This window comes from Molossus molossus, unplaced genomic scaffold, assembly GCF_014108415.1.
Source record: "Molossus molossus isolate mMolMol1 unplaced genomic scaffold, mMolMol1.p scaffold_m16_p_21, whole genome shotgun sequence".
Lineage (NCBI taxonomy): Eukaryota > Metazoa > Chordata > Mammalia > Chiroptera > Molossidae > Molossus > Molossus molossus.
The window spans coordinates 1,102,154-1,123,582 of record NW_023425357.1 but is presented as its reverse complement, the minus strand read 5'-3'; the positions used below and the strand labels follow the sequence as shown (position 1 = coordinate 1,123,582).

General features: G+C 44.0%; 1 protein-coding gene across 3 annotated transcripts; it reads left to right on the top strand.

The window, feature by feature from the left end:
- The first annotated feature begins 708 nt into the window (after positions 1–708).
- On the top strand, positions 709–10,362 carry LOC118638546 (zinc finger protein 883-like). 3 transcript variants are annotated; one of them, XM_036274545.1, is made up of 4 exons: positions 709–802; positions 1,003–1,185; positions 4,863–4,986; positions 6,285–10,362. In XM_036274545.1, exons 2-4 carry the CDS (start codon positions 1,153–1,155, stop codon positions 8,108–8,110), a joined length of 1,983 nt encoding a protein of 660 aa, XP_036130438.1. In that variant the 5' UTR covers positions 709–802; positions 1,003–1,152; the 3' UTR covers positions 8,111–10,362. The 3 variants fall into 3 exon arrangements, with proteins under 3 accessions (XP_036130438.1, XP_036130437.1, XP_036130439.1); XM_036274544.1 differs by having other exon boundaries at positions 738–802; positions 999–1,185; XM_036274546.1 differs by lacking the exon at positions 709–802 and adding an exon at positions 847–882.
- Positions 10,363–21,429: the final 11,067 nt, after the last annotated feature.

Sequence of the window (21,429 nt, the reverse complement as noted above, 5' to 3'; positions counted from 1 at the left end):
ACCCCCTGCCCTGACACTGACCAATCAGTGAAGACCACCATCCTATGCAGCACACCTAGAAAACTTATGAATATTCTGTTGAAGCCCTCCTCCAAGACTTCCCCTAAGATTCCCGCCAGCAAGAGACATAAAAGACTGAAGACAAAGGATCCAGCACGTGTTCTACGTCCCTGGAGCAAGCTGGCATCCCTCCTCCCCCAACAGGCATGCCTCAGCAATGGTCTGCACCAGTTTTGTCCCAGATAAACCCCCTGAACCTGTCCACAAGGCCCCTTTTTCTCTGACTTCTTAGTGAGCCAAAGCTGACCAGCCTACCTCATTTCTCCAGCCCTTCCTTGTTTCACTGTCCCCAGCTTTAACAAACATCCTCTAAAATTCACTTGGACTCATGCTGTGAAATTTTTCCTGCACAAAGTCAAGAACACACTCACACTCACACTCCACCAGCAGGCCCAGGGAGACCTGCCAAGGGCCAGATCCCCTTTCCGGTAAGAAGAGAAGCTTGCATTTTGTGTCTGAATGAGAATGAATATATGTTCACTTGGATTTGTAGTCCTTGGAAATCATTAAAATAATACGCCTCAGAGAGCATTCAGAGTTTCATGGAGTCTGAAAAAACTGTCTCCAAAATACTGGTAATCGGTTGCAGACAACACTCTACAGAAATCTGCCAACCTCCCCTGAAACCTAAAATTGTCATTTCAGCCCTGACCAGGTATCGAACCCACTACCTTGGCGTGAGGAAAAGTCGCTGTGACTGACCTACTTGACTAGGGTAGCGGCACATCCTTTCATCTCCAAGGTCAGCGGCTAGGACACTAACGGCCGCTGTGCAGCGGAGGGAACTACATTACCCAGAGGGCACTGCGCCCAAGACGGCAGGTTGAGCCAATGAAAGCCCAGGGTGGGGGCGTTTCTCTGCTGGGCATGGGGTCAGGGCGGGACTTCCGGGTCCTCCTCGTGGTGGTCATTTTGGCCTCTCCGGTCGGTTCACCGAGTCAGGTGTCCGAGCTCCCGAGCGCCAGGTCGCGACGGAGAACGCGCCGGAGGAGTCACCTCCGCTGTGCAAAGGCGGGTCCGAGGCTTCTGGAGCCGCAACTGTCCGGGATCGGAACCTCCGCGCCTCAGAGTCCGCTCCGCCCACAGAGTCTAATGGCGGCGGCCGCGCTGCAGCTCCCGGCTGAGGTGAGTCTGCGTTTCCTGGTCCCTCACCGCCCCACCCTGCAAACCCTGCGGCCCCGGGTGCGGGCGCCCGCCGGGTCCTGCGGCCCAGGCAGCGCGTCCGGACCGTGAGGCGCTCGTGGGGAACGCGGTGTGACGGGGGTGGGAGCGGGCGACGGGCCGCGGGCCGGCCGCGCGGAGACGTGGACGGGCGGCCGCGCCGAGAGGATCCGGGAAACCCGGGCCCTGCTTTCTGTCGAAAGGCAGCGGGGAAGGTGAGGCGAAGTTGCGCGTGAGGAGTTTTACTTTCATTCTCAGGACGCGGCGGCCATGCAGGGTCGCGAACAAAAGACAGACGTTGTCTGAGGTCGGGTTCTAACGTTTTCCCAAAACAGCTCAGAGGAAGAGCCGACTAGAAGGGAGGGGAGCGCAGGGAGGACAGGAGGTGAGGGCCTGTAGAGACAACTGGCAGGAGTGTGCACTGCGGATGAGGCCCTGAGACTGTGCAGGCATCTCGAGGTCACCTGGCCCGGGGCTGCGCAAGGGCACTGAGCGGCCCGAGCCCGGGGACCCTGGCGGTGGTTGCCAGGCTCTCAACAGACCTTTGTCTTTCCACAGATTCAGCTGCAGAATCGCTCAGGGTACTGGCTTGGGAGGCTTATTTCAGGGCCTCACACTCTTAGGGCCTCTGAGATGGTGGTGTCCTGCGACTGTTGGGCCACCCTTCCAGCTTGGGGAATCTTAAACTGACACCAGGTTCAGGGGCCCAAGTTCGGGTCTAGGATTATATAAAGCGTCTTGTTTTAGTTTTGAAGCGAAATGAGATGTGGGAGGCCTTTTCGGGCATAGGTGCCAGAATGTGCAAAGATGTAGAAGGGCGGCTGGGCTGGTTCAGGGACTGAGAACAATGCTACAAGAATGAGTACTAGAGCAGCTTGGTGACAAGTTGGGTGTTTGCTCTGCAGGTGATGGGAGCTGTGGGAGATGTGCAGTAGTGGAGGCAGGTGATCTAACCCGGATGTCTTTAGAATCACTGTGACTGCAGCATGGAGAACAGTATGGGTGTGCTTGATGTGGCAGAAAGACCAGGGAGGGGGCTACTGCGACAGTGTGAGTGAGTGTGATGGTAACTGGACCGGGATGGTGTCCGGGGAGGTGGAAAAAGCAGTTGGATTCTGGATTGGTGTTTTAGGTGTGGCCTCTTGGATTTTGTTGTGTGTGTGCTTTTCTTAGTGTGATTTATTGATTTTGGAGAGAGAAGAAGGGAGATAAAGAGACAGATGTTGATTTTCTGTTAATTTGTGCATTTACTGGTTGTTTCTTGTATGTGCCTGGACAGGGTATTGAACCCACTGCCTTGTTTTATCGGGACAGTGCTACTACTAACTGAGTAACCTGGCCAGGGCACTGCCTGGATTTTCTAATTTGAAGGTTGAGAGAGAGTCAAGGAATATATGCAGATTTGATTCCAGCATTTGGAAGAATAGAATCACCATCAACTGAGGTGGAGAAATCCATAGTAGTAAGAGTAATTTTGCTTGAGGATATCAGGGGTTTTATTTTTGGCCTGTTAAGGGCTTGAGATGTTTTAGCGAGCTGTTTAGGGGCTTCTGGAGCTCTGAGGAAGAGTTCAGGATACAGACATCTCCAAAATGTAGTGGAGAGTATATGGACCAGGGAGGAGCTGTAGATCACTTTGCTATGGGGAATCGCGGTCAGGATGTTAATGGTAGTAGTAGCCCCGAAGAGGAGGGTAAGCCTGAGGACTGGGTTTCCTATTAGGACCCATGGTGTGGAGAGATGGGTGTCACAACACACAGGTTAAAGACAGAAGTGGTCACATGGGGAAAGGGGAGACTCTTGTTTGTCAAATGTCCAAGGTTTTCAAGGAATGAATGATGTGAGATGAATTGGAGGCCAAAAAGGAATTAACGAGAGTTGAGACATTCACTGGACATAGGGTACTCCCTGATCCTGGGACTGGGCCTTGAGTGAGGGTGAGGTGGAAAGGACAGTTGTTACTGGTGAAGGGACATCAGGTCCCGTGCCAGTGGAGAAGGGCTGAGATATCTGAGATCTGACGTGGTTCTCGGTAGGTGAGGTCGAAACAAGGGACAGTCAGGGTCGGAGGCCTTTATACCAGGACTCAAGCCTGCCTTTGTGAGTGTGGACCATCAGACTCTGGGTAGTACTTGATCCTCTTTGAATTTACCAGGCATTGTCTGTACCATATATGCTGAGGATCTCCCAGGGAATTGCCTGAAAAGATGGGTTGTTGTGGTCCTACATGCCAGGTCCAGAGTGTAGGTGCCGTTTATGTGCTCACTTGCCTGTTGTTGAGGGCTGATACAATGATCAATAAGACCTCAATGAGAGCCCTGGTCGGTTTGGCTCAGTGGTTAGAGCGTCGGCCCGTGAACCAGAGAGGCCCAGGTTTGATTCCCGCTAAGGGCATGTACCTCAGTTGCAGTTTGTCCCCAGCCCCTGGTTGGGGTTGTGTGGGTGGCCACCACTCAATGTGTCTCTGTCACATCGATGTTTTTCTCTTCCTCCTTCTCTCCCTCCCACTCTATTGGAAGATAAATGCAAAAAAAAAAAAGGCCTCAATGAGATGTAGGACCTCAGACCCCTGTGTCTTGAAAATCTCCATTGGCACCCAGCCAGCGTGGCTTAGTGGATTGAGCGCCATCCCATGTACTGAGAGGTCCCGGTTTGATTCCTGGTCAGAGCACATGCCCAGGTTGTGGGCTTGATCCCTGGAAGGGGGCATGTGGGAGGCAGCCCATCGATGTTTCTTTCTCATCAATGTTTCTCTCTCTCTCGAAAAAAAAGTCAATTAAAAAATACTTAAAAAAAAATCTCCACTGGCATGGGTAAGCAAGGGGTAGATTGGGAAGGTTGTGAAACTAAAATCCTGGAAAAGATGCTGATCAAGGAACAAATTGTCCTTGTCACGGCATGTTTGCATTACTTTTGAAGTTTTGATTCTGTGAATGTAGCTATGTGAGAGACATGTGGTTCAAAAATTATCTGCAGAGCCCAGTGGCGTGGCTTATTGGTTGAACGTCGATCCATGCAGCAAGAGGTTGCCTGTTCGATTCCTGGTCAGGGCACATGCCCAGGTTGTGGGCCAAATCCCCAGTGGAGGGCATGCAGGAGGCAGCCAGTCATTCTCTCTCGTTGATGTTTCTATCTCTCCCTCTCTCTTCCTTCCACTCTTTCTAAAGTCAAAGAAAAAAAAATTATCTGCAGTGGGTAGTGTAAATAGATGGCCTCAGAGCCCTGGGATTTGGGTCCTAAGGGTGAAGGGTGATGCCATGTGTTTTATGTCTTGGAGGGACAATGTGGGGAACCACAGGGATATTTCCTGACAAGATGTGTCTAATCACTCATAGCCTCTCTATGGCCAACTTCTCTTCTTACCATATGTGTGTGATAGCCACTCTGTTACAAGAGGCAGCGTGGCCTACATGCCAGGCCCAGACTTCAGGTATCATCTGTCTGCTCATCTGCCCATTGTTTCGGGAAGACGAAATATCTATGGGAATATAAGAAAAGCAGTAATCCAATGGCATCAAGGCCTGGAATCTTCTTGGAGGTGGGAAGCAGAGGGAGGAAATGGATGTGGAAGATGGGAGTATGATGAACTTAAAATCCCAGTAGAAAAACTGATCATGGACTGACTGTCCCCATTATGACAGGATCTGAACTTTGAGGATGTGGCCATTGCCTTCTCCCAGGAGGAATGGGGTCTACTGGATGAGGATCAGAGACTTCTGTACTGCGATGTGATGCTGGAAATCTTTGCGCTTGCAGCATCCGTGGGTAAGACTTTAACATTTCTCCTTGTGTCCTGAGGTGATTCTGTCTTCCCTTTTTCTCCCGAAATAGCTTTATCTGTCACACAGCCAGACCATGGGCTCTGCTAATTTCCCCCACTTTCTTGTCATGTGTGTTGTTGCTGACAGTGCTGAGCTGTGTGGAGTGCCCTGAGCCATGGACACTCTGAGCATCCTTAAACCTGTTTCCTCAAAAAGTCCAGAAAGTGTTTGGGAGTCAGGAGTCTTGCAGACAGCTTAATATATTTCACCTCTTGACCCTCTCCCTTGCAGGGTGGCTGTGTCCAGATCCATGACTTCCATTTTTGCCCCCTTCCTCTAGCTAAAGGATTTTGTGACTGCCTGTGCCAGGCTATGGTCATTACTTACATGAACCATGGACTGTAGTTGTAAGATCTCTTTTCCAGTGTTTGTAATGCTGTCTCCCCTGAATACCACCGTGTGCCGAGCTGCTCTGGGCAGTGCTGGCTGCTCACCTCTGTTGTCTTTCATTAAGACCCAGATCATTCAGGGTCTGAGTAGTTGTACAATAGAAGGTGCAGGGAGAATCCTGGTTTGTTTTTTTTTCACAGCGTAGACATGACAAGATGGTCTCAGAGGAGGCCTGGCCCTGGTGAGTGGCAACTGGGAAATTGCATGATGTAAGGCTGTGTCCAGATCATGCCAGAATCCTGCCCTGTGTCCAGTAGTGTTTTCATGAAGGTTCCACTACCCACAACACATTTCTGCCTTTTTTGTTCCCCATACTTGACACTTTGCTGACTTGTCATTTTATCTGTGACTTCCTGGCTCCTGCCTACGTTCCCCTTTGTGGCCTCTGTGCATCACCTGTTTCTCTGCACGGCTCCCTCTGCCGTATATTCTAGCATTGACCTGTGCATGTGTTATGAGGTGCTCAAACATCCTTAAGTATTCCTTGAAAACCAGCTACTCATTTATTGAATTTTACTGGGGAAAAGACATAACCAACCTTCTCCACAGCTTGCCCATGTCACCAGCAAAGTGCTGCTAAGTGGTGTTAGCAGAAGACTGAGTTGGAGATCCTGCTTCTGTTCTATGTGGTGCGTGCAATCTTTTTGTCTTTTTCCTGGCAAGGTCCTCCCGTATTGTGTGATCTTCAGAGGCCCAGTACTGCACGTCAGCACCTTATTCAACCTGCCTCCAGGTCTCTTATTTCAGACAATCCCATGAAACCAGCATATTATGTCTGACACACATTTGTAATGGGACTTGTCCCTCCCACTAAAGTCAACATCCATGTCCTCAGCATTTCTCTGCTTTCAGGTTGTTGGCATAAAACAGAAGATGAGGAAGCCCCTTCTGAGCAGAGTGTATCTGTAGAAGGAGAGTCACAGGTCAGGGCTTCTGAGACAGTTCCAGAAATCCCGAAGACTCATCCCTGTGAGCAGTGTATTTTAGTCTTGAAAACTATTTTCCACTTGAGTGAGTTACAACCAGCATACCTTGAGCAGAAACCATTCTTCAGTGACACATGTATGACAGACTTTGGTTTCAGTGCAAACCTTCACCAGCAACAGAGGGATGCCAGTGCAGAGATTCCCTGGACAGGAGATATGGACAGGACCTCGTTTGTGCCTGGGGAGAACTTCTATGTACCAGGGCCACCTTTCACCGGTAGGGAGATTGATGAGGACTTTTCAGCCATGTCAGGGCTTCTCCAGCACCAGTCCCCTCTGAACACTGTGGAGCCACACAGTGGCAATGAGAGTGCGCTGGCAGTTTATAGTGGAAAAAGTCTTCACGAGTGGAATGAATGTGAAACCGCTGCTCTTCACAACCAGAACCTTGTTCAACATCAGAGTGTCTACACTGGAGAAGGGCTTTTTGAGTGTAGCAAATGTGGGAAGGCCTCTATACAAGCCTTTAACCTCGTTCTTCCTAAGAGAGTTCACACGGGAGAAAAGCAGCCCTATGTGTGTGGTGTTTGTGGGAAATGCTTCAACCGCCAGTTTTTCCTCATTCGACACCAGAGTGTTCACACTGGAGAAAAGCCCTATGAGTGCAGTGTTTGTGGGAAATGCTTCAGCTGCAAATATATCCTCATTCAACACCAAAGAGTTCATACTGAAGAAAACCCTTATGAATGCAGTTTTTGTAAGAAATGTTTTAGCTGCAAATTTAATCTTATTAGACACCAGAAAATTCATACCGGTGAAAATCCTTATGAATGCAGTGATTGTGGAAAGTCGTTCAGCCACAGCTCTGCCCTCATTCGACACAGAAGAGTTCACACTGGAGAAAAGCCATATGAGTGTAGTGATTGTGGAAAGTCCTTCAGCAACAGCTCTGCCCTTATTCAACACCAGAGAGTTCACACTGGAGAAAAACCGTATCAGTGTACTGATTGTGGAAAATCCTTCAGACAAAGCTCTGCCCTCATTTATCACCAGAAAGTTCACACTGGAGAAAAGCCGTATGAGTGTACTGATTGTGGGAGATGCTTTAGGTACAAATATATCCTCATTCAACATCAGAGAGTTCACACTGGTGAAAAGCGTTATGCATGCAATGTTTGCGGGAAATGCTTTATCTACAACTTTAACCTCATTAAACACCAGAGAATTCATACTGGTGAAAAGCCGTATGTGTGTAGTGATTGTGGGAAGTCCTTCAGACGAAGTTCTTCCCTCATTCAGCACAAAAGTGTTCACACAGAAGAAAGACCTTATGAGTGTAATGAATGTGGGAAATCTTTTACCCGCGCATCTAATCTTCTTAGACATTGGAGAGTTCACACTGGAGAAAGGCCCTATGAGTGTAGTGATTGTGGGAAGTCCTTCAGCCACAGCTCTGCCCTCATTCAACACAAAAGAGTTCACACTGGAGAAAGACCTTATGAGTGTAATGAATGTGGGAAATCTTTTACTCGCACATCTAACCTCCTTAGACACTGGAGAGTTCACACTGGAGAAAGGCCCTATGAGTGTAGTTATTGCGAGAAGTCCTTCAGCCACAGCTCTGCCCTCATTCAACACAAAAGAGTTCACACTGGAGAAAGACCTTATGAGTGTAATGAATGTGGGAAATCTTTTACTCGTACATCAAACCTCCTTAGACACCGGAGACTTCATACTGGAGAAAAGCCTTAAATGTGCAGGGAATGGTTTATTTCCTCACTCAGTATAACAACATTGCAGGAGACTCTTTGAGACCCATTTACCTGAATTTAAACCTGTTTTAACGGACCATACAATATGCTAGGTTTCTCATTAGTTTCAGGTACAAGCGAGGCTTTAAAGACCTACATTGCACTTTCTAACCTGCCCAGGGCTATTATCAGATTGATTTTCCTACCAGTTTTTGTGGATGAGACCCTTTTACCTCTACTACCTGGCTGACATGTACAGTGTGCGTCAGTCACAACCCCTGCATGCTCAGGGATGCTGACCTCTGTGTTCTGCCTTTTGCTTGAGGAAATTATGAATATTTTGAGTGCTTGGCAGGATCCTCATTTCTTTGCCTCTGACTAGAGAATGGACATGACCCAGTGTTAGTCCAGAGGACCCATCCTGAGCTAAGGACTACCTTTCTTATGGACATTGTTTTTCTCACATTATGATGTGATGAATTTTTCCTGGTTCTCATTCACCAACCTGGAAACTTTGTTGTACACTGCTCTGGTTTATGATCTTTCGGTGGAGGTCTTTTTGCTTTTCTGCCTTTTATTTTGGTGGTTGTATTCACTGCGTGAGATCATTTGAAATAAGAATTATTATCTGTCAGCATACAGAGGTGAACAGATTTTTGGGGAGCCCAAATTTTCTGTGATTTGGAAGGGACAGCATGATGTCAGAATATCGCTCTTTATCCAGTGTTGGCTTATTTTGCATTGCTGCCCAAGCCCTTGAAAGAAAGACTACATGACTTCCTGGTGTGATGATTACGGCGGAGATCGGAGGTCACTCTGAAGAAGAGGCATTTCTTGTACTTCTGGGAGCAACATGAATTTTTTTCCCTTTTTTACATAATTTCACAATGTTGAGGTCATGCAAGGGAACCATGTGCCATGATGTACGAAATTTCATAGGTTGGTGTCATTTGTTGTAAGACTGAAGGTTATGTGGAACCACACTTGGGACAGAAACACTGTACTAATAATGAGTGGAAGAGACTGCAGTAGATTATATGGAAGGTTCCTCTTCTGAACGTTCATCCACAAGTGTTCCAGTGACTATGGCTTGTGTGCTCTGTGGTTACAGACAATCTCAGGACCTCCATAACTGTTTCCTGTGGCTGAGGTCATTGGCAGAGAAAATAATCTTAATGGTTTTGTGGATTCCCCTGGCCTCTTTGGGGTGTTCACCTTAAGGCCATTGCTCTACAGACAAGAAAACAAAGCTAGAGAGAAGGATGGTCCTGTAGTCGGTCCCAGGATGTGTCTTTTGTGACTCAGTCAGCATTCCTGTTGACTCAGATGGCTGTAGTCTTCACTGCTTGCCAATATTTGCTGCCATTGAAGCAAGACTGCTCCTTCCTGGACATGAGAAGAGAGATGGTGGAGTCCATATAGGCTTGCCAACCTTTTATTCTTAGTAAAGAGTGATATCTAGGTCTTTATTTGGAAACAGGTTTTAAAGCTTTATTCAGGTATTTGTATAATTGACATGCAACATAGTGTTCTTAATCTAATGTGTACTATTTGGTGAGCTTTGACGTACGGATAAAGCTATGAAACTATCATATATGAAATGGACTTATCTGTCACTCATATTCCAGGTGGGGTAAATGTAGGTTTAAAGTAGTAAGTACGCGAAACATAGAGTTTATTCTTGTATTATTATTTATTAAGTGTTATATTTTCCATATGAAGATCTGTAAACCTACTTTTGTTCTACCCTGTATTTACTTCCTGCCCTTTTATAATCTCCCCCTGCCTGTCGCAGCCCTCCCTGCAATTGTTGATTTATCTTTACTTAGTATAGATTAGTTCATATTTTCTATAATTTTATAAGCATCATAAGGTGTATACTCTTGAAAAAATAATGGTTTCCTTCATGCTGCACTGTTACTTTGAGATTCAACAATAATGTTCATGTGAATAGTTAATGCTTTTTACTGCTTAGTAGTATTCTGTACTATAAATAACCACTTTGTTTAACCATTGATCTGGCTATGGTTGGGGTTATTTCCGGTTTAGGGTATTACAATAAAGCTGCTATGAATACATGCATTCAGTTCTTTATATTGCTATATATTGTATTTCTCAAATTGTTACAGTGTAGGTAAATGTTTTACATTTTAAGAAATGGGGAACTATTATCTAAAATGGTGGTCCCCTTTACCTTCCCACCCAACCATGGTATATGAAAATTCCAGTTCTTCTGCAACTTTGCCAATCTTTATATGGTGATTTTTTTTTTATTTATTTTTTTATTTTTTATTCTAGAGGGAGAGAGAATAGAAACATCAATAAGAGAGAATATTGATTGGCCACCTCCTACATGCCCCCCACTGGGGATTTGGCCCACAACCTGTGTATGTGCCCTGATCAGAATTGAACCCATGATGTCTTGGTGCATGGGTTGACACTCAACCACTGAGCCATACCAGTCAGGCTCTATGGTGAATTTTTTAAAATATTATTTCTGTAGTCTAGCCGGTGTGGCTCAGTGACTGAGCCATACCAGTCAGGCTCTATGGTGAATTTTTTAAAATATTATTTCTGTAGTCTAGCCGGTGTGGCTCAGTGGTTGAGTCAACCCATGCAACAAGAGGTTGCCAGGTCAATTCCTGGTCATTGCATATGCCCAGGTTGTGGGCCAGATACCCATTGGGGGGCATGCAGGAGGCAGCCAGTTGATGTTCTCTCTCATTGATGTTTCCATTTCTCGCTTCCTTTCTCTCTAAAATCAATAAAGAAAAATTTTTTTTTAAAAATTATCCATGGAGCCCTGGCCAGTGTGGTTAGATCATCATCCCACAGACCAAAGTGTCTCAGGTTCAATTACAGTCAAGGACACATACCTTGGTTTTGGTTCAGTCCTCAGCCCTGGTTGGGGTTGTGCAGGAGGCATCCACTTGATGTGTCTCTCTCACGTCAATATTTCTCTCTCTCTCTCTCTCTCTCTCTCCGTCCCTCACACTATGTTGAAAGGTAAATGGAAAATTATCCTTGGGTTAGGATTAAAAATATATTATTTATATATATATATATAAAATCCCTGGAAATCTGTGTAGTGGTAACTTGTTTTTGTTTTAATTACATTTCCCTAAGAATTTATGATTGTGAGCATTTGTGCATTTATTTACATTGTCTTTTTCTCCTTTGGAAAATATCTGCTCAGAATCTTCTGCCTATTTTCTTTTTATGAATTTATTATTTTAATTAATGGGATGAGAGTGCAGCTTCAAAGACTTGGAGTTTCAGTCATTCCTTAGTCATCTGAGTGACTTCTTGGCCCTACGCAAAAGTTATTTTTCATTATTGGATCTAATTTTTTGATCTATGTACAATTTATTTATTTTATTTTTTTATCCTCACCCAAGGACTTTTTTTTGTTGTTGTTTTCTTTTGTTCAGATAGAGTGGGAGGGAGAGAGAGGAAGAAAGAGAGAGAGAAACATCGACGTGAAAGGGACACGTCATATGGTTGCCACCTGCACGACCCAACCAGGGCCGGGGACAAACTGCGACCGAGGCACTTGCCCTTAGCAGGAACCGAACCCAGGTCTCTCTGGACCGCAGGCCGACGCTCTAACCGCTGAGCAAAACCGGCCAGGGCTGATCTATGTACAATTTAAAGCCTACTTGTACCATACACTTATAAATTTAATCTGCAATGTTACCATTCTCTATGAATTTTTAAGTCTAAGCAGTCATTAATAAATTTAAACCCAGTCTAGGTTTGTACACTTTGTCTATTTCCCTGGTGTAAATACTCTCATCATGGTCATGTTCAAACCACCAAAATGATGTTACTGAACGTGGAGATGGTAAGATATTCCAGTAGCACACCATTATATTCTATTTCTAATATACTTATTCATTAGCAACCAATAACCTCAAGAACATTGATAATAAAATAGTAAAATGACTGAGAAATCGCAAGTTTTAAATAGTTTCTTTTTTTTATCCTCACCTGAGGACATTTTTGCATTTATCTTCAGATAGAGTGGGAGAGAGTGAGGAAGAGATAGAGAAACATAGACGTGAGAGAGACACATCGACCGGTTGCCACCCACACGCCCCAACCAGGGCCTGGGACAAACTGCAACCGGGGTACGTGCCCTTAACAGGAACTGAATCCTGGACTCTCTGGTCCATGGGCCAACGCTCTAACCACTGAGACAAACTGGCCAGGGCTTAAATAGTGTGTTTTAAAATGTTTGAATTAGCCCTTGCTGGGTTGCTCAGTATGGTATAGCGTCATCCAGATACACGAAGGTTGTGAATTCCATCCATGGTCAGGCACTTACAAGAATCAATCAATGTATGCATGCATAATCAATTTCTCTTTCTCTAAAGTAAACAAAAAATAAAATAAAAATTTAAAAGTTTGATACAGACGAGAAAAAGTCTGATTTAAGTGCAATTGACTAAAAAGATAAACTTTTTAATTTTAATTTTTTAAATATATTTTTATTGTCTCTTTTTTAGAGAGAGAGATAGAAACATCCATTGACTGCCTCCTGCACACCCCCTGTTGGGGACTGAGCCTGCAACCTGGGCATGTGACCTGATCTGGAATCGAACCAGGACCTCTCAGTCTATAGGATGACATTCAATCCACTGAGAGACACCTACTGGGCAAAACATACGTTTTTTTAAAATCATATTTTGGGCAGCAGTCCGTGAGGCGCTCTCATATCCATGTTTCTCTCTATCTCACTCCCTCTCACTCTGTCTGAGGTAAATAGAAAAATATCCTTGGGTGAGGATAAAAAGACACATATATTTTGGGAGTTTCCATATGTGCTTGCATCCCTGAATCCAGTTCTTCCTGCCCTTTTTGGTGCTTCTTTCTCGGCACATAAAGTTTCTGATACAAGGACATAGTCTGGCCCTGGCCGGTTTGGCTCAGCGGTTAGAGCGTCGGCCTGCGGTCCTGAGAGACCCGGGTTCGGTTCCCGCTAAGGGCGCGTACCTCGGTTGCAGTTTGTCCCCGGCCCTGGTTGGGTTGTGTGGGTGGCAACCACTCGATGTGTCCCTTTCACATCGATGTTTCTCTCTCCCCCTCCCACTCTATCTGAACAAAATATTAAAAAAAATTGTCCTCGGGTGACGATAAAAAGAAAAAAGAAAAAAAAAAAAGACATAGTCTGCCTTTGTAATAGCTATTTTCAAATAGATTTGTAAACAGAAAAATTGTTACTGAACTTCATAAATTCTGACTTAGTCTTCCATCATTATCTTTCATGGTGGTTCTTCTATCTGTCTGACACATTAATGGATGCGTTTGCTTAAAATCCCATATGTGTCAATTTGTAACTTTTCCCTAATGTATTTCTAAAATGTAAGGACTCTTATAACCTTAATACAGAAAGATACTTTTAAAATATGATAAATATGTTAGTGCTGAATTTTATAAATTATATATGGCAGGTTACTTATTTGTTTATTTAAATATGTTTTTAATTTTTTTTTTTATCCTCACCTGAACATTTTTCCATTTTTTGTTCAGATAGGGTGGGAGGGAGAGAAAGGAAGAGAGAAACATCGACGTGAAAGGGACACATTGAGTGGCTGCCACCTGCACGACTGAACCAGGGCCGGGGACTGCAACCGAGGTACATGCCCCTAGCGGGAACCGAACCTGGGTCTCTCTGGACCACAGGCCGATGCTCTAACTGCTGAGCCAAACCGGCCAGGAGCTTAACATTTTTTTTAGAGAGAGGAAAGGAGAGATAGAAATATCGATGTGAGAGACATATCAATTGGCTTCCTCCTGCACGTCCCCTACTGGAGATCGAGCCTGCAACCCTGACTGCAAGTGCCCTGACTAGAAATGAACCGGAACCTCTCAGTCCTTGGGACAGTGCTCAGACTGCTGAGCCATACCGGCAGTTTTAAATTGGCTGCAGTGAAGAGTGTATACACCTAGAAAATTGGTTAAAACTATAAATCACAGCTTAATTTATTGTATTGTTGAATATTTAAGCAAGAAAGTGGGCCCCCAAGCTCCTCTACCTGACCTTCTAATCACTTTACCACCATCACCTGCCAGTTACCCCTCCATGTGACCACAGGTACTCACCTGGGTTCATAAAGAACCCTTCACATTTTCAGATGCCTCCATCCTGAATGCTCCCAGATTTCCAGAAATTTGTGTCCAGTTGCCCACCTTGTACTTCTACTGAGTGGTTTCTGAAACACCTCAGACTTCTAACATGGCCAAAACAAAGCTTCTTGTGAATGGTACTCCTACATTCTTCCCAACCTTATATAATGGAGCTTCATTACTATACCTAAGACCAAAAATCAGGTTATCCCTCAATTTTGTGTTTCAACCTCTCTTCCTCCACATTAGGAAACATAGTTGCCTCTTTTTTAAACATGGATCCAGAGTTCAATCACTTTTCCTACTGCATCATTCTGATCAATTCAGTCCTCACCTGGATGTAGTGGTAGCTTCAGTCCTACTGTCTCTGTTCTTCACGCTGTAGCCAGACGTTATCTGGTAAGACCTTGTTAAGATCACTTTCCTCCTCTGATCCAGACCTCCACAGTTCCTTTCAAAATAGACACAGCTACCCACTGATGGACACTTGGGGGTTCCAAATCTTGGCTTTGTAAATAATACTGCAGTGAACATATGTCTTTTAAATTAGTATTTCTGGAATCACTGGGTCAGAAGGGAGTTTCACTTTTTATTTTTTGATGTAACTCTACACTGTTCCACAGTGGCTGCATTCCCACCAACGGTTCCTTTTCTCTGCATCCTCACTAACACTTTTTTGTGGATTTATTGATAGTAGCCATTCTGACAGGTGTAAGATGATACTGATCGTGATTTTAATTTACATCTCTCTGATGATCAGTGTTGCGGAGCATGTTTTCTTGTCGATTGGCCGCTTGTATGGCCTTGGAGAGGTGTCTGTTCAGGTCTTTTGCCCATTTTGTAATTGGAGTGTGTTATTTGCCCTTGAGTGTCATAAGTTATTTATAAATTTTGGATATTAACCCCTTATTAGATGTATCAGTGATGAATATGTTCTACCATTCAGTGGGTTGTTTTCATTTGCCGATGGCTTCCTTTGCTGTGCAGAAACGTTTTACTTTGATGTAGTCCAATTTGTTTATTTATTTTTTGTTTTCCTTGCCTTAGGACTCTATCAGAAAAATAATGTTACAAAAAAGGTCCAAGATTTTACTGACTATATTTTATCCTGGGATTGTTATGGTTTCAAGTCTTTAACATTTAGGTCTTTAATCCACTTTTAGTTCTGGTGTAAGAAGGTAGTCTAAGGAATATTCTTCCACATGCTTCCTGGTACAAGGGAAATCACTTTTGAAAGACCTCTGTGAGGCAGGTTGTGAAATAATAGAAATATTTATCTATCTATATCTGCCACAGTTCCTGACATAGAGCTCTGGAAACCCTTGTCATTTCTTAAGTGATAAAAGCACTAGGAACATTTTTTTGTTGTAATATTTGGTTTTTGGCCCTGGTTCCTGACACTGAGTTCCTAATTCCTTTGGAATTTCCTGGGTGATAGCAATTTCTTGTTTCCAAAGTGATAGGACTCTGGGTGGGCTCCTGCATGGCTTCAGGGTGGGTGATGGTCACCAGAAAGACCATGCCGTGATTAGAAGTTCGGAATTTTCAGCCCAATAATCAATTATGCCTCCCTAGTACAGAGTTCAAAGAACTTGGTGAACACAGCAGGTCGTGCACCTCAACTCCAAAAGGACAGAGGTTCCTATGCTCGGGATCCTCCCAGACTTTGCCCTTTGCTGTTTATCCATATTCTTTTTTTTTTTTTTCTTTATTGATTTTTAGAGAGAGAGGAAGGGAGAAGGAGTGAGAGAGAAGCATCGATGAGAGAGAACATCGGTTGGCTGCCTCCTGCATTCCCCCCACTGGGGATCGGGCCCACAACCTGAGCATGTGTTCTGACTGGAAATTGAACCGGCGACCTCTTGGTGCAGGGTCAATGCTCAACCACTGAGCCACACCGGCCGGACTGTTTATCTGTATTCTTTTTTTTTTAATTCTCACCCGAGGACATTTTTCCATTTTTCAGATAGAGTTGGGGAGAGAGAGAGAGAGAGAGAGAGAGAGAGAAAATCAACGTGAAAGGGACACATCAAGAGGCTGCCACCCGCATAACCCAACCAGGGACAAACTGCAACCGAGGTACGTGCCCTTAGCGGGAACCGAACCCAGGTCTCTCTGGACCGCAGGCCGACACTCTAACCGCTGAGCTAAACCAGCCAGGGCTATCTGTATTCTTTGTCATATCCCTTATTATATAATAAAGTGTAAATGATTAGTGTTTCCCTGACTTTTTTTGAGTTGTTTCAGCAAATGATCGAATTCAGGGAGGTGTCATGGGAACCTCTAGTTTGTAGCCAAGTCAGATGAAAATTGTGGGTAACTCAGGGACCTACTGTTTATAATTGGAGTCTGAAGAGGAGAGCAGCCCTATGGGGCTGTGCCCTCAACTAGGGGGTTTCTTACTATTTGCAGTTAGTGTCAGAGGTTATTGAATTGTAGGACACCCAGATGGTGTCGCAGAGAGTTGCTTGGTGTGGGAAGAAGAAACCCACACATCTGGTGAGAACAGTCAGGCGAGAGTAAAGGAGAAACACAGCAGTGTATTTTTCACATACATGGGGGAAACGTTTTCATAGTGGTCTTGACCCACACAGCAGTGTAAGCAAAAACAGAGCGTTGCCTTGGAAGCAACATTTAAGCTGTTTGTATACTATGGTTACTCTGAAGAGGGCATCACACACTATACTACCACTGGGTCCTTTTGCTTTCTAGTAAACACTTGGACCAGTTTTGGCAGGGACATTCTCCACAGAGACAGATCCATGTAATTTTCTTACAAGATTTGGGAGAAAACAGTATGGCCCACATGTCCTCCAAACTTTTTTCTTTTTTTTTTTAAATTAAAATCAGTATTATTTTTAAAAAATCTTCACACAAAGAAAATAAATCTTCACACAAAGATATGTTTTCATTGATTTGAGAGAGAGAAGAAGAGAGAGGGAGAAAGAGACTCATTGATATAAGAGAGAAACATCAGGCAGTTTCCTCCTGTAAGACATCCTGACCCAGGGATCAAATTTGCAAACTGGGTATGTGGTCTGACTGGGAATCAAACCCGAGACCTTTCAGGTGATGCTCCAACCAACTGGTCTACACTGGCAAGGGCTCCAAACACCTTCCTATTGAGGGAAACCATTTCTAACTTCTAGGCATGTACCTAGTATGTTAACTGATTACCTTAGGATCTCTGGGTGTGTCGGAGTAGGGAATCAAATGGCACCCAGTGCATACAGTTGTATATCCCAGAAGATTTCAGCACTGAAGACTAAATGATATCTGGAAAGGAACATATCTTTGAGATCCTATAATCGACATTGGAGACCTGAGGCAACGAACCAGACACAGCATATCCTAGGCAGTGTAGGCTGTTGAATGAATCAGTTAGTCAGCCAAGAGCAGTCAGGAATGCATGCTCTTCTGTGGAACACAGTCACCCTGCTCCCTACACCAATGATCTCAATTATATCCATGGGGCTTAATATACAGAGGTGACTGGAGGGTGACATGGAGAGTTGAATGCCTCTTTAAGAAGTTTTTATTCACAATTTCCAAGAGCAGGGACATGCTGTGCAAAACATGGCCACATGGGAAAGCAACAGTGTTGTCTAGAAGGCAGAAAGAGTGAGGAGAACATGGCCACACGCCTCTCTTAGTTTCTTCAAGAAGGGTAAGGCAGAGTATATATTGCATAAGAAATGAGAGTTTGAATAATTCTGGCAGGTTTTTGGGGCATAGGGGTAGTTCCTGATATTCTGGTACCTTGCCCCATTTTCATTTAGGAAAAATACTCGCTGTGTGAGTCCCATAAAGGTGGTGGATGGGGGTATGGCTATAGTTGGTTGATTTGTGTATGAAAGAAAGGTAGGCTATTGAGCAGTTTGTTTATTATCTTTATAATTAGCTAACCCTGGGAGGGGCAGTCTCTTCCAGGTCTGTGGGACCTTCCAAGTTGTCCACATTATAAAATACAGAAAATAAAAGAATGGGATTGCCCTGGCTGGTTTTGCTCAGCGGTTAGAGCTTCAGCCCACCCACCAAAGAGTCTCAGGTTTGATTCTGGTCGAGGGCAAGTACCTCAATTGCGGTTCAATCCCCCACCCCCGCCCCCGCCATGGGGTCATGTGGGAGGCAGCCAGTTGATGTGTGTCTCTCACATGGATGTTTCTCTCTCCCTCCTTCCTACTCTGCCTGAAAATAAGTGGAAAAATATCCTCGGGTGAGGATTAAAAACTAAATAAAATAATATGATTAATGAATAAATAGATGTACTTATCACCATTATAAATTCAGCCAATATTTTTATTCCCAAACCTTTCAGTCCTGTCTTAGACATTGTTCTAGACTAACTGGATTTTCAGCCTTATTAATCAAAAGGCCTCAATTGAATCCACAGTCAACTGAACAGGTAGATTATTAGAACCCCTCCTCCAGCTGCATGATCTAACGCTAAATGCAGAATCTCTAGTGCTGCACAACATCAGTGAATTTGCTCCATTTATATATTATATTTGGTCTATTCATGTATTCTTTCCTTGTTGGTCAAAGTACCTTAGACCCTGTGTGCACCCTTCCTCCCCAGTTTTCTGATAATAAATCCCCAGTTTTGTGATAACAAAGTATCACAATTTTTCTTGTATGTCCATTAATTCTCTTCATCATGCTGAGAGTTAGTACTAGTTATAGGTTGCTCTGGTGCATCTTGTGAAGAATTGAAATTTTTTTTACAGGCTAATGCCCCAGGTAATATTAGCAGAAGAAGGCTTATCTCCCCAGACACTTGGTAAGAGAGATTCTGTCGCTTAAAACTTCCAGATTGTCATTTTCTTCTGCATTTAACCAGATGTTTCCATTCCAAGATTCTGAAACACACTTTATCAATCAAAGCCCTAAGTTTCACATGAGAAAACTTACACTCTACTCCACTCTCATTGCAATCCAACAAGACATTAATGTTTTCACTTTTAACAACTTGAACCCTGTAGTTACAGAAACCAGAGCTTCTTTTAAGGCTATCATGAACCTATTCTACAAGGCCATATTAATCAAAACAGCATGGTAGTGGCATGAAAACAGACATATAGATCAATGTAAAAGAATAGAGAGCCCCAAATTAATCCACACCTTTATAGTCAGTATTTGACAAAGGAGGCAAAACATACAATGGACTAAAGATACTATATTCAATAAATGATGATGGGAAAATTGGAAAGATGCATGTAAACATAATGAAATTAGACAACCTTCTTATACCACGCACAAGAATAAATTCAAGCCCTGGCCAGTTTGGCTCAGCCCTTGGAGTGTCGGCCTGTGGACCAGAGAGTCCCAGGTTCAGTTCCCGCTAGGGGCACGTACCAAAAAAAAAAAGAGAGAGACAGAAGAAGAATAAATTCAAAATGTGTTAAAGACTTAAATATTAGACTTGAAACCATAAAATTCTACAAGAAAACGCAGGCAGAAAAATCTTGGACATTTCTTCTAGCAATATTTTTTCTTACATATCTTCTTAGACAAGGGAAACATAAGAAAAATAAACAAATGGCACTACATCAAATTAAAGAGTTTTTGCACAGCAAAGGAAACCATCAGCAAAATGAAAAGACAAACTACTGAATTGGAGAACATATTCACTAATGATATATCTGATAAGGGGTTAATACCCAAAATTTATAAACTTATAAAAGTCCACACCAAAAATATAATCTAATTTAAAATTTGGCGAAATACCTGAATAGACACTTTTCCAAAGAGGACATACAGATGGCCAGTGGACATGAAAGTATGCTCAGTATCACTGATCGGAGAAATGCAAATTAAAACCACAGTGAGTTATCACCTCTCACCTGTAAAAATGGCTATAATAAATAAATTGGCAAATAGCAAGTGCTGGCGAAAATGTGGTAAAAAGTGAACCCTCGTGCACTGTTGGTGAGAATGCAGACTGGTGCAGCCACTGTGGAAAGCAGTATGGAGATACTTCAAAAAAATTTAAAAATGTCCTGGCCGGTTTGGATCAGCGGTTAGAGTGTTGGCCTGCGGACCAGAGAGTCCTGTGTTTGGTTCCCGCTAAGGGCACGTACCTGGCTTGCAGTTTGTCCCCGGCTCCGGGTGGGGTCGTGTGGGTAGCAGCCACTCGATGTGTCTCTCTCATCTCTCTCTCACCCTCTTTTTCTCCTGCTCTATCTGAAGATAAATGCAAAAATGTCCTCCATTGAGGATAAAAACAACAACATCCAAGCTGTGGTACATTTGCACAATGGAATACTACTCTGCCCCCCTTTTTTTTATCCTCATCTGAGGACATTTCTTGCATTTATCTTCAGATAGAGTGGGTAGGAGAGAGGAAGGAAGAGAGAGAGAAAAACATCGATGTGAGAGAGACACATCAAGTGGTTGTCACCCACACGACCCCAACCAGGGCCCTAGACAAACTGCAAGCAAGGTAGGCACGTACCCTTAGTGGGAACCGAACCCTGGACTCTGGTTCAGGCCGATGCTCTAACCGCTGAGCCAAACCGTCCAGGGCTATTCTGCCCTTTTTGATAGCATGGATGGAACTGGAGAACATTATGCTAAATAAAATAAGCCAGTCAGAGAAAGACAAGTACCATATGATTTCACTTGTATGCAGAATTGAAAAAAATTTGAACTGCCAAAGCAAAATAGAGACACTCAGAGAGAGCAGGCAGATGGAGGTGGGTGGTGGGGGTGGGGTAGATGGGTTGAGCTATAATGAAAGATAACCAAATGACATGGACAACAGTGGTGATTGTGGGGTGGAGGGCATGGGTGGTGGTGGAAGACAGCATATAGGGGATAAATGGTGATAGAAATAATAAAGTAAAATTGCATTAAAAAAAAAAGAACCAGTGAATGCACAGATAGATAGAACAACAAGTTGATGTATCTCTTTCTCTCTTCTCCCTCTAAAATCAATAAATATAAAATTTTAAAAATTGAACCACAATACCAAGATTGGGCTAGTCTAACTCAGGCTTAATTGTCTCCTAATAAAAGTTATGTTAGACCCTGGTCAGTTTGGCTCAGCGGTTGAACGGTGGCCTGCAGACCAGAGAGTCCCAGGTTCGGTTTCCGCTAGGGGCACATACCACACACAAAACAAGTTATTGAGGTCTAACTCTTTTTACTCTCCACTGATGTTTTTGGAGCTATTTCTACCACTGTCTTTGA

Excerpts from the sequence above, each read along its gene's own strand:
- LOC118638546 (XM_036274545.1), top strand. The coding sequence starts at position 1,153 with ATGGCGGCGGCCGCGCTGCAGCTCCCGGCTGAG. Across the intron at positions 1,186-4,862 it reads CGCTGCAGCTCCCGGCTGAG|GATCTGAACTTTGAGGATGT; the intron begins GTGAGTCTGCGT and ends CCATTATGACAG. Across the intron at positions 4,987-6,284 it reads TGCGCTTGCAGCATCCGTGG|GTTGTTGGCATAAAACAGAA; the intron begins GTAAGACTTTAA and ends CTCTGCTTTCAG.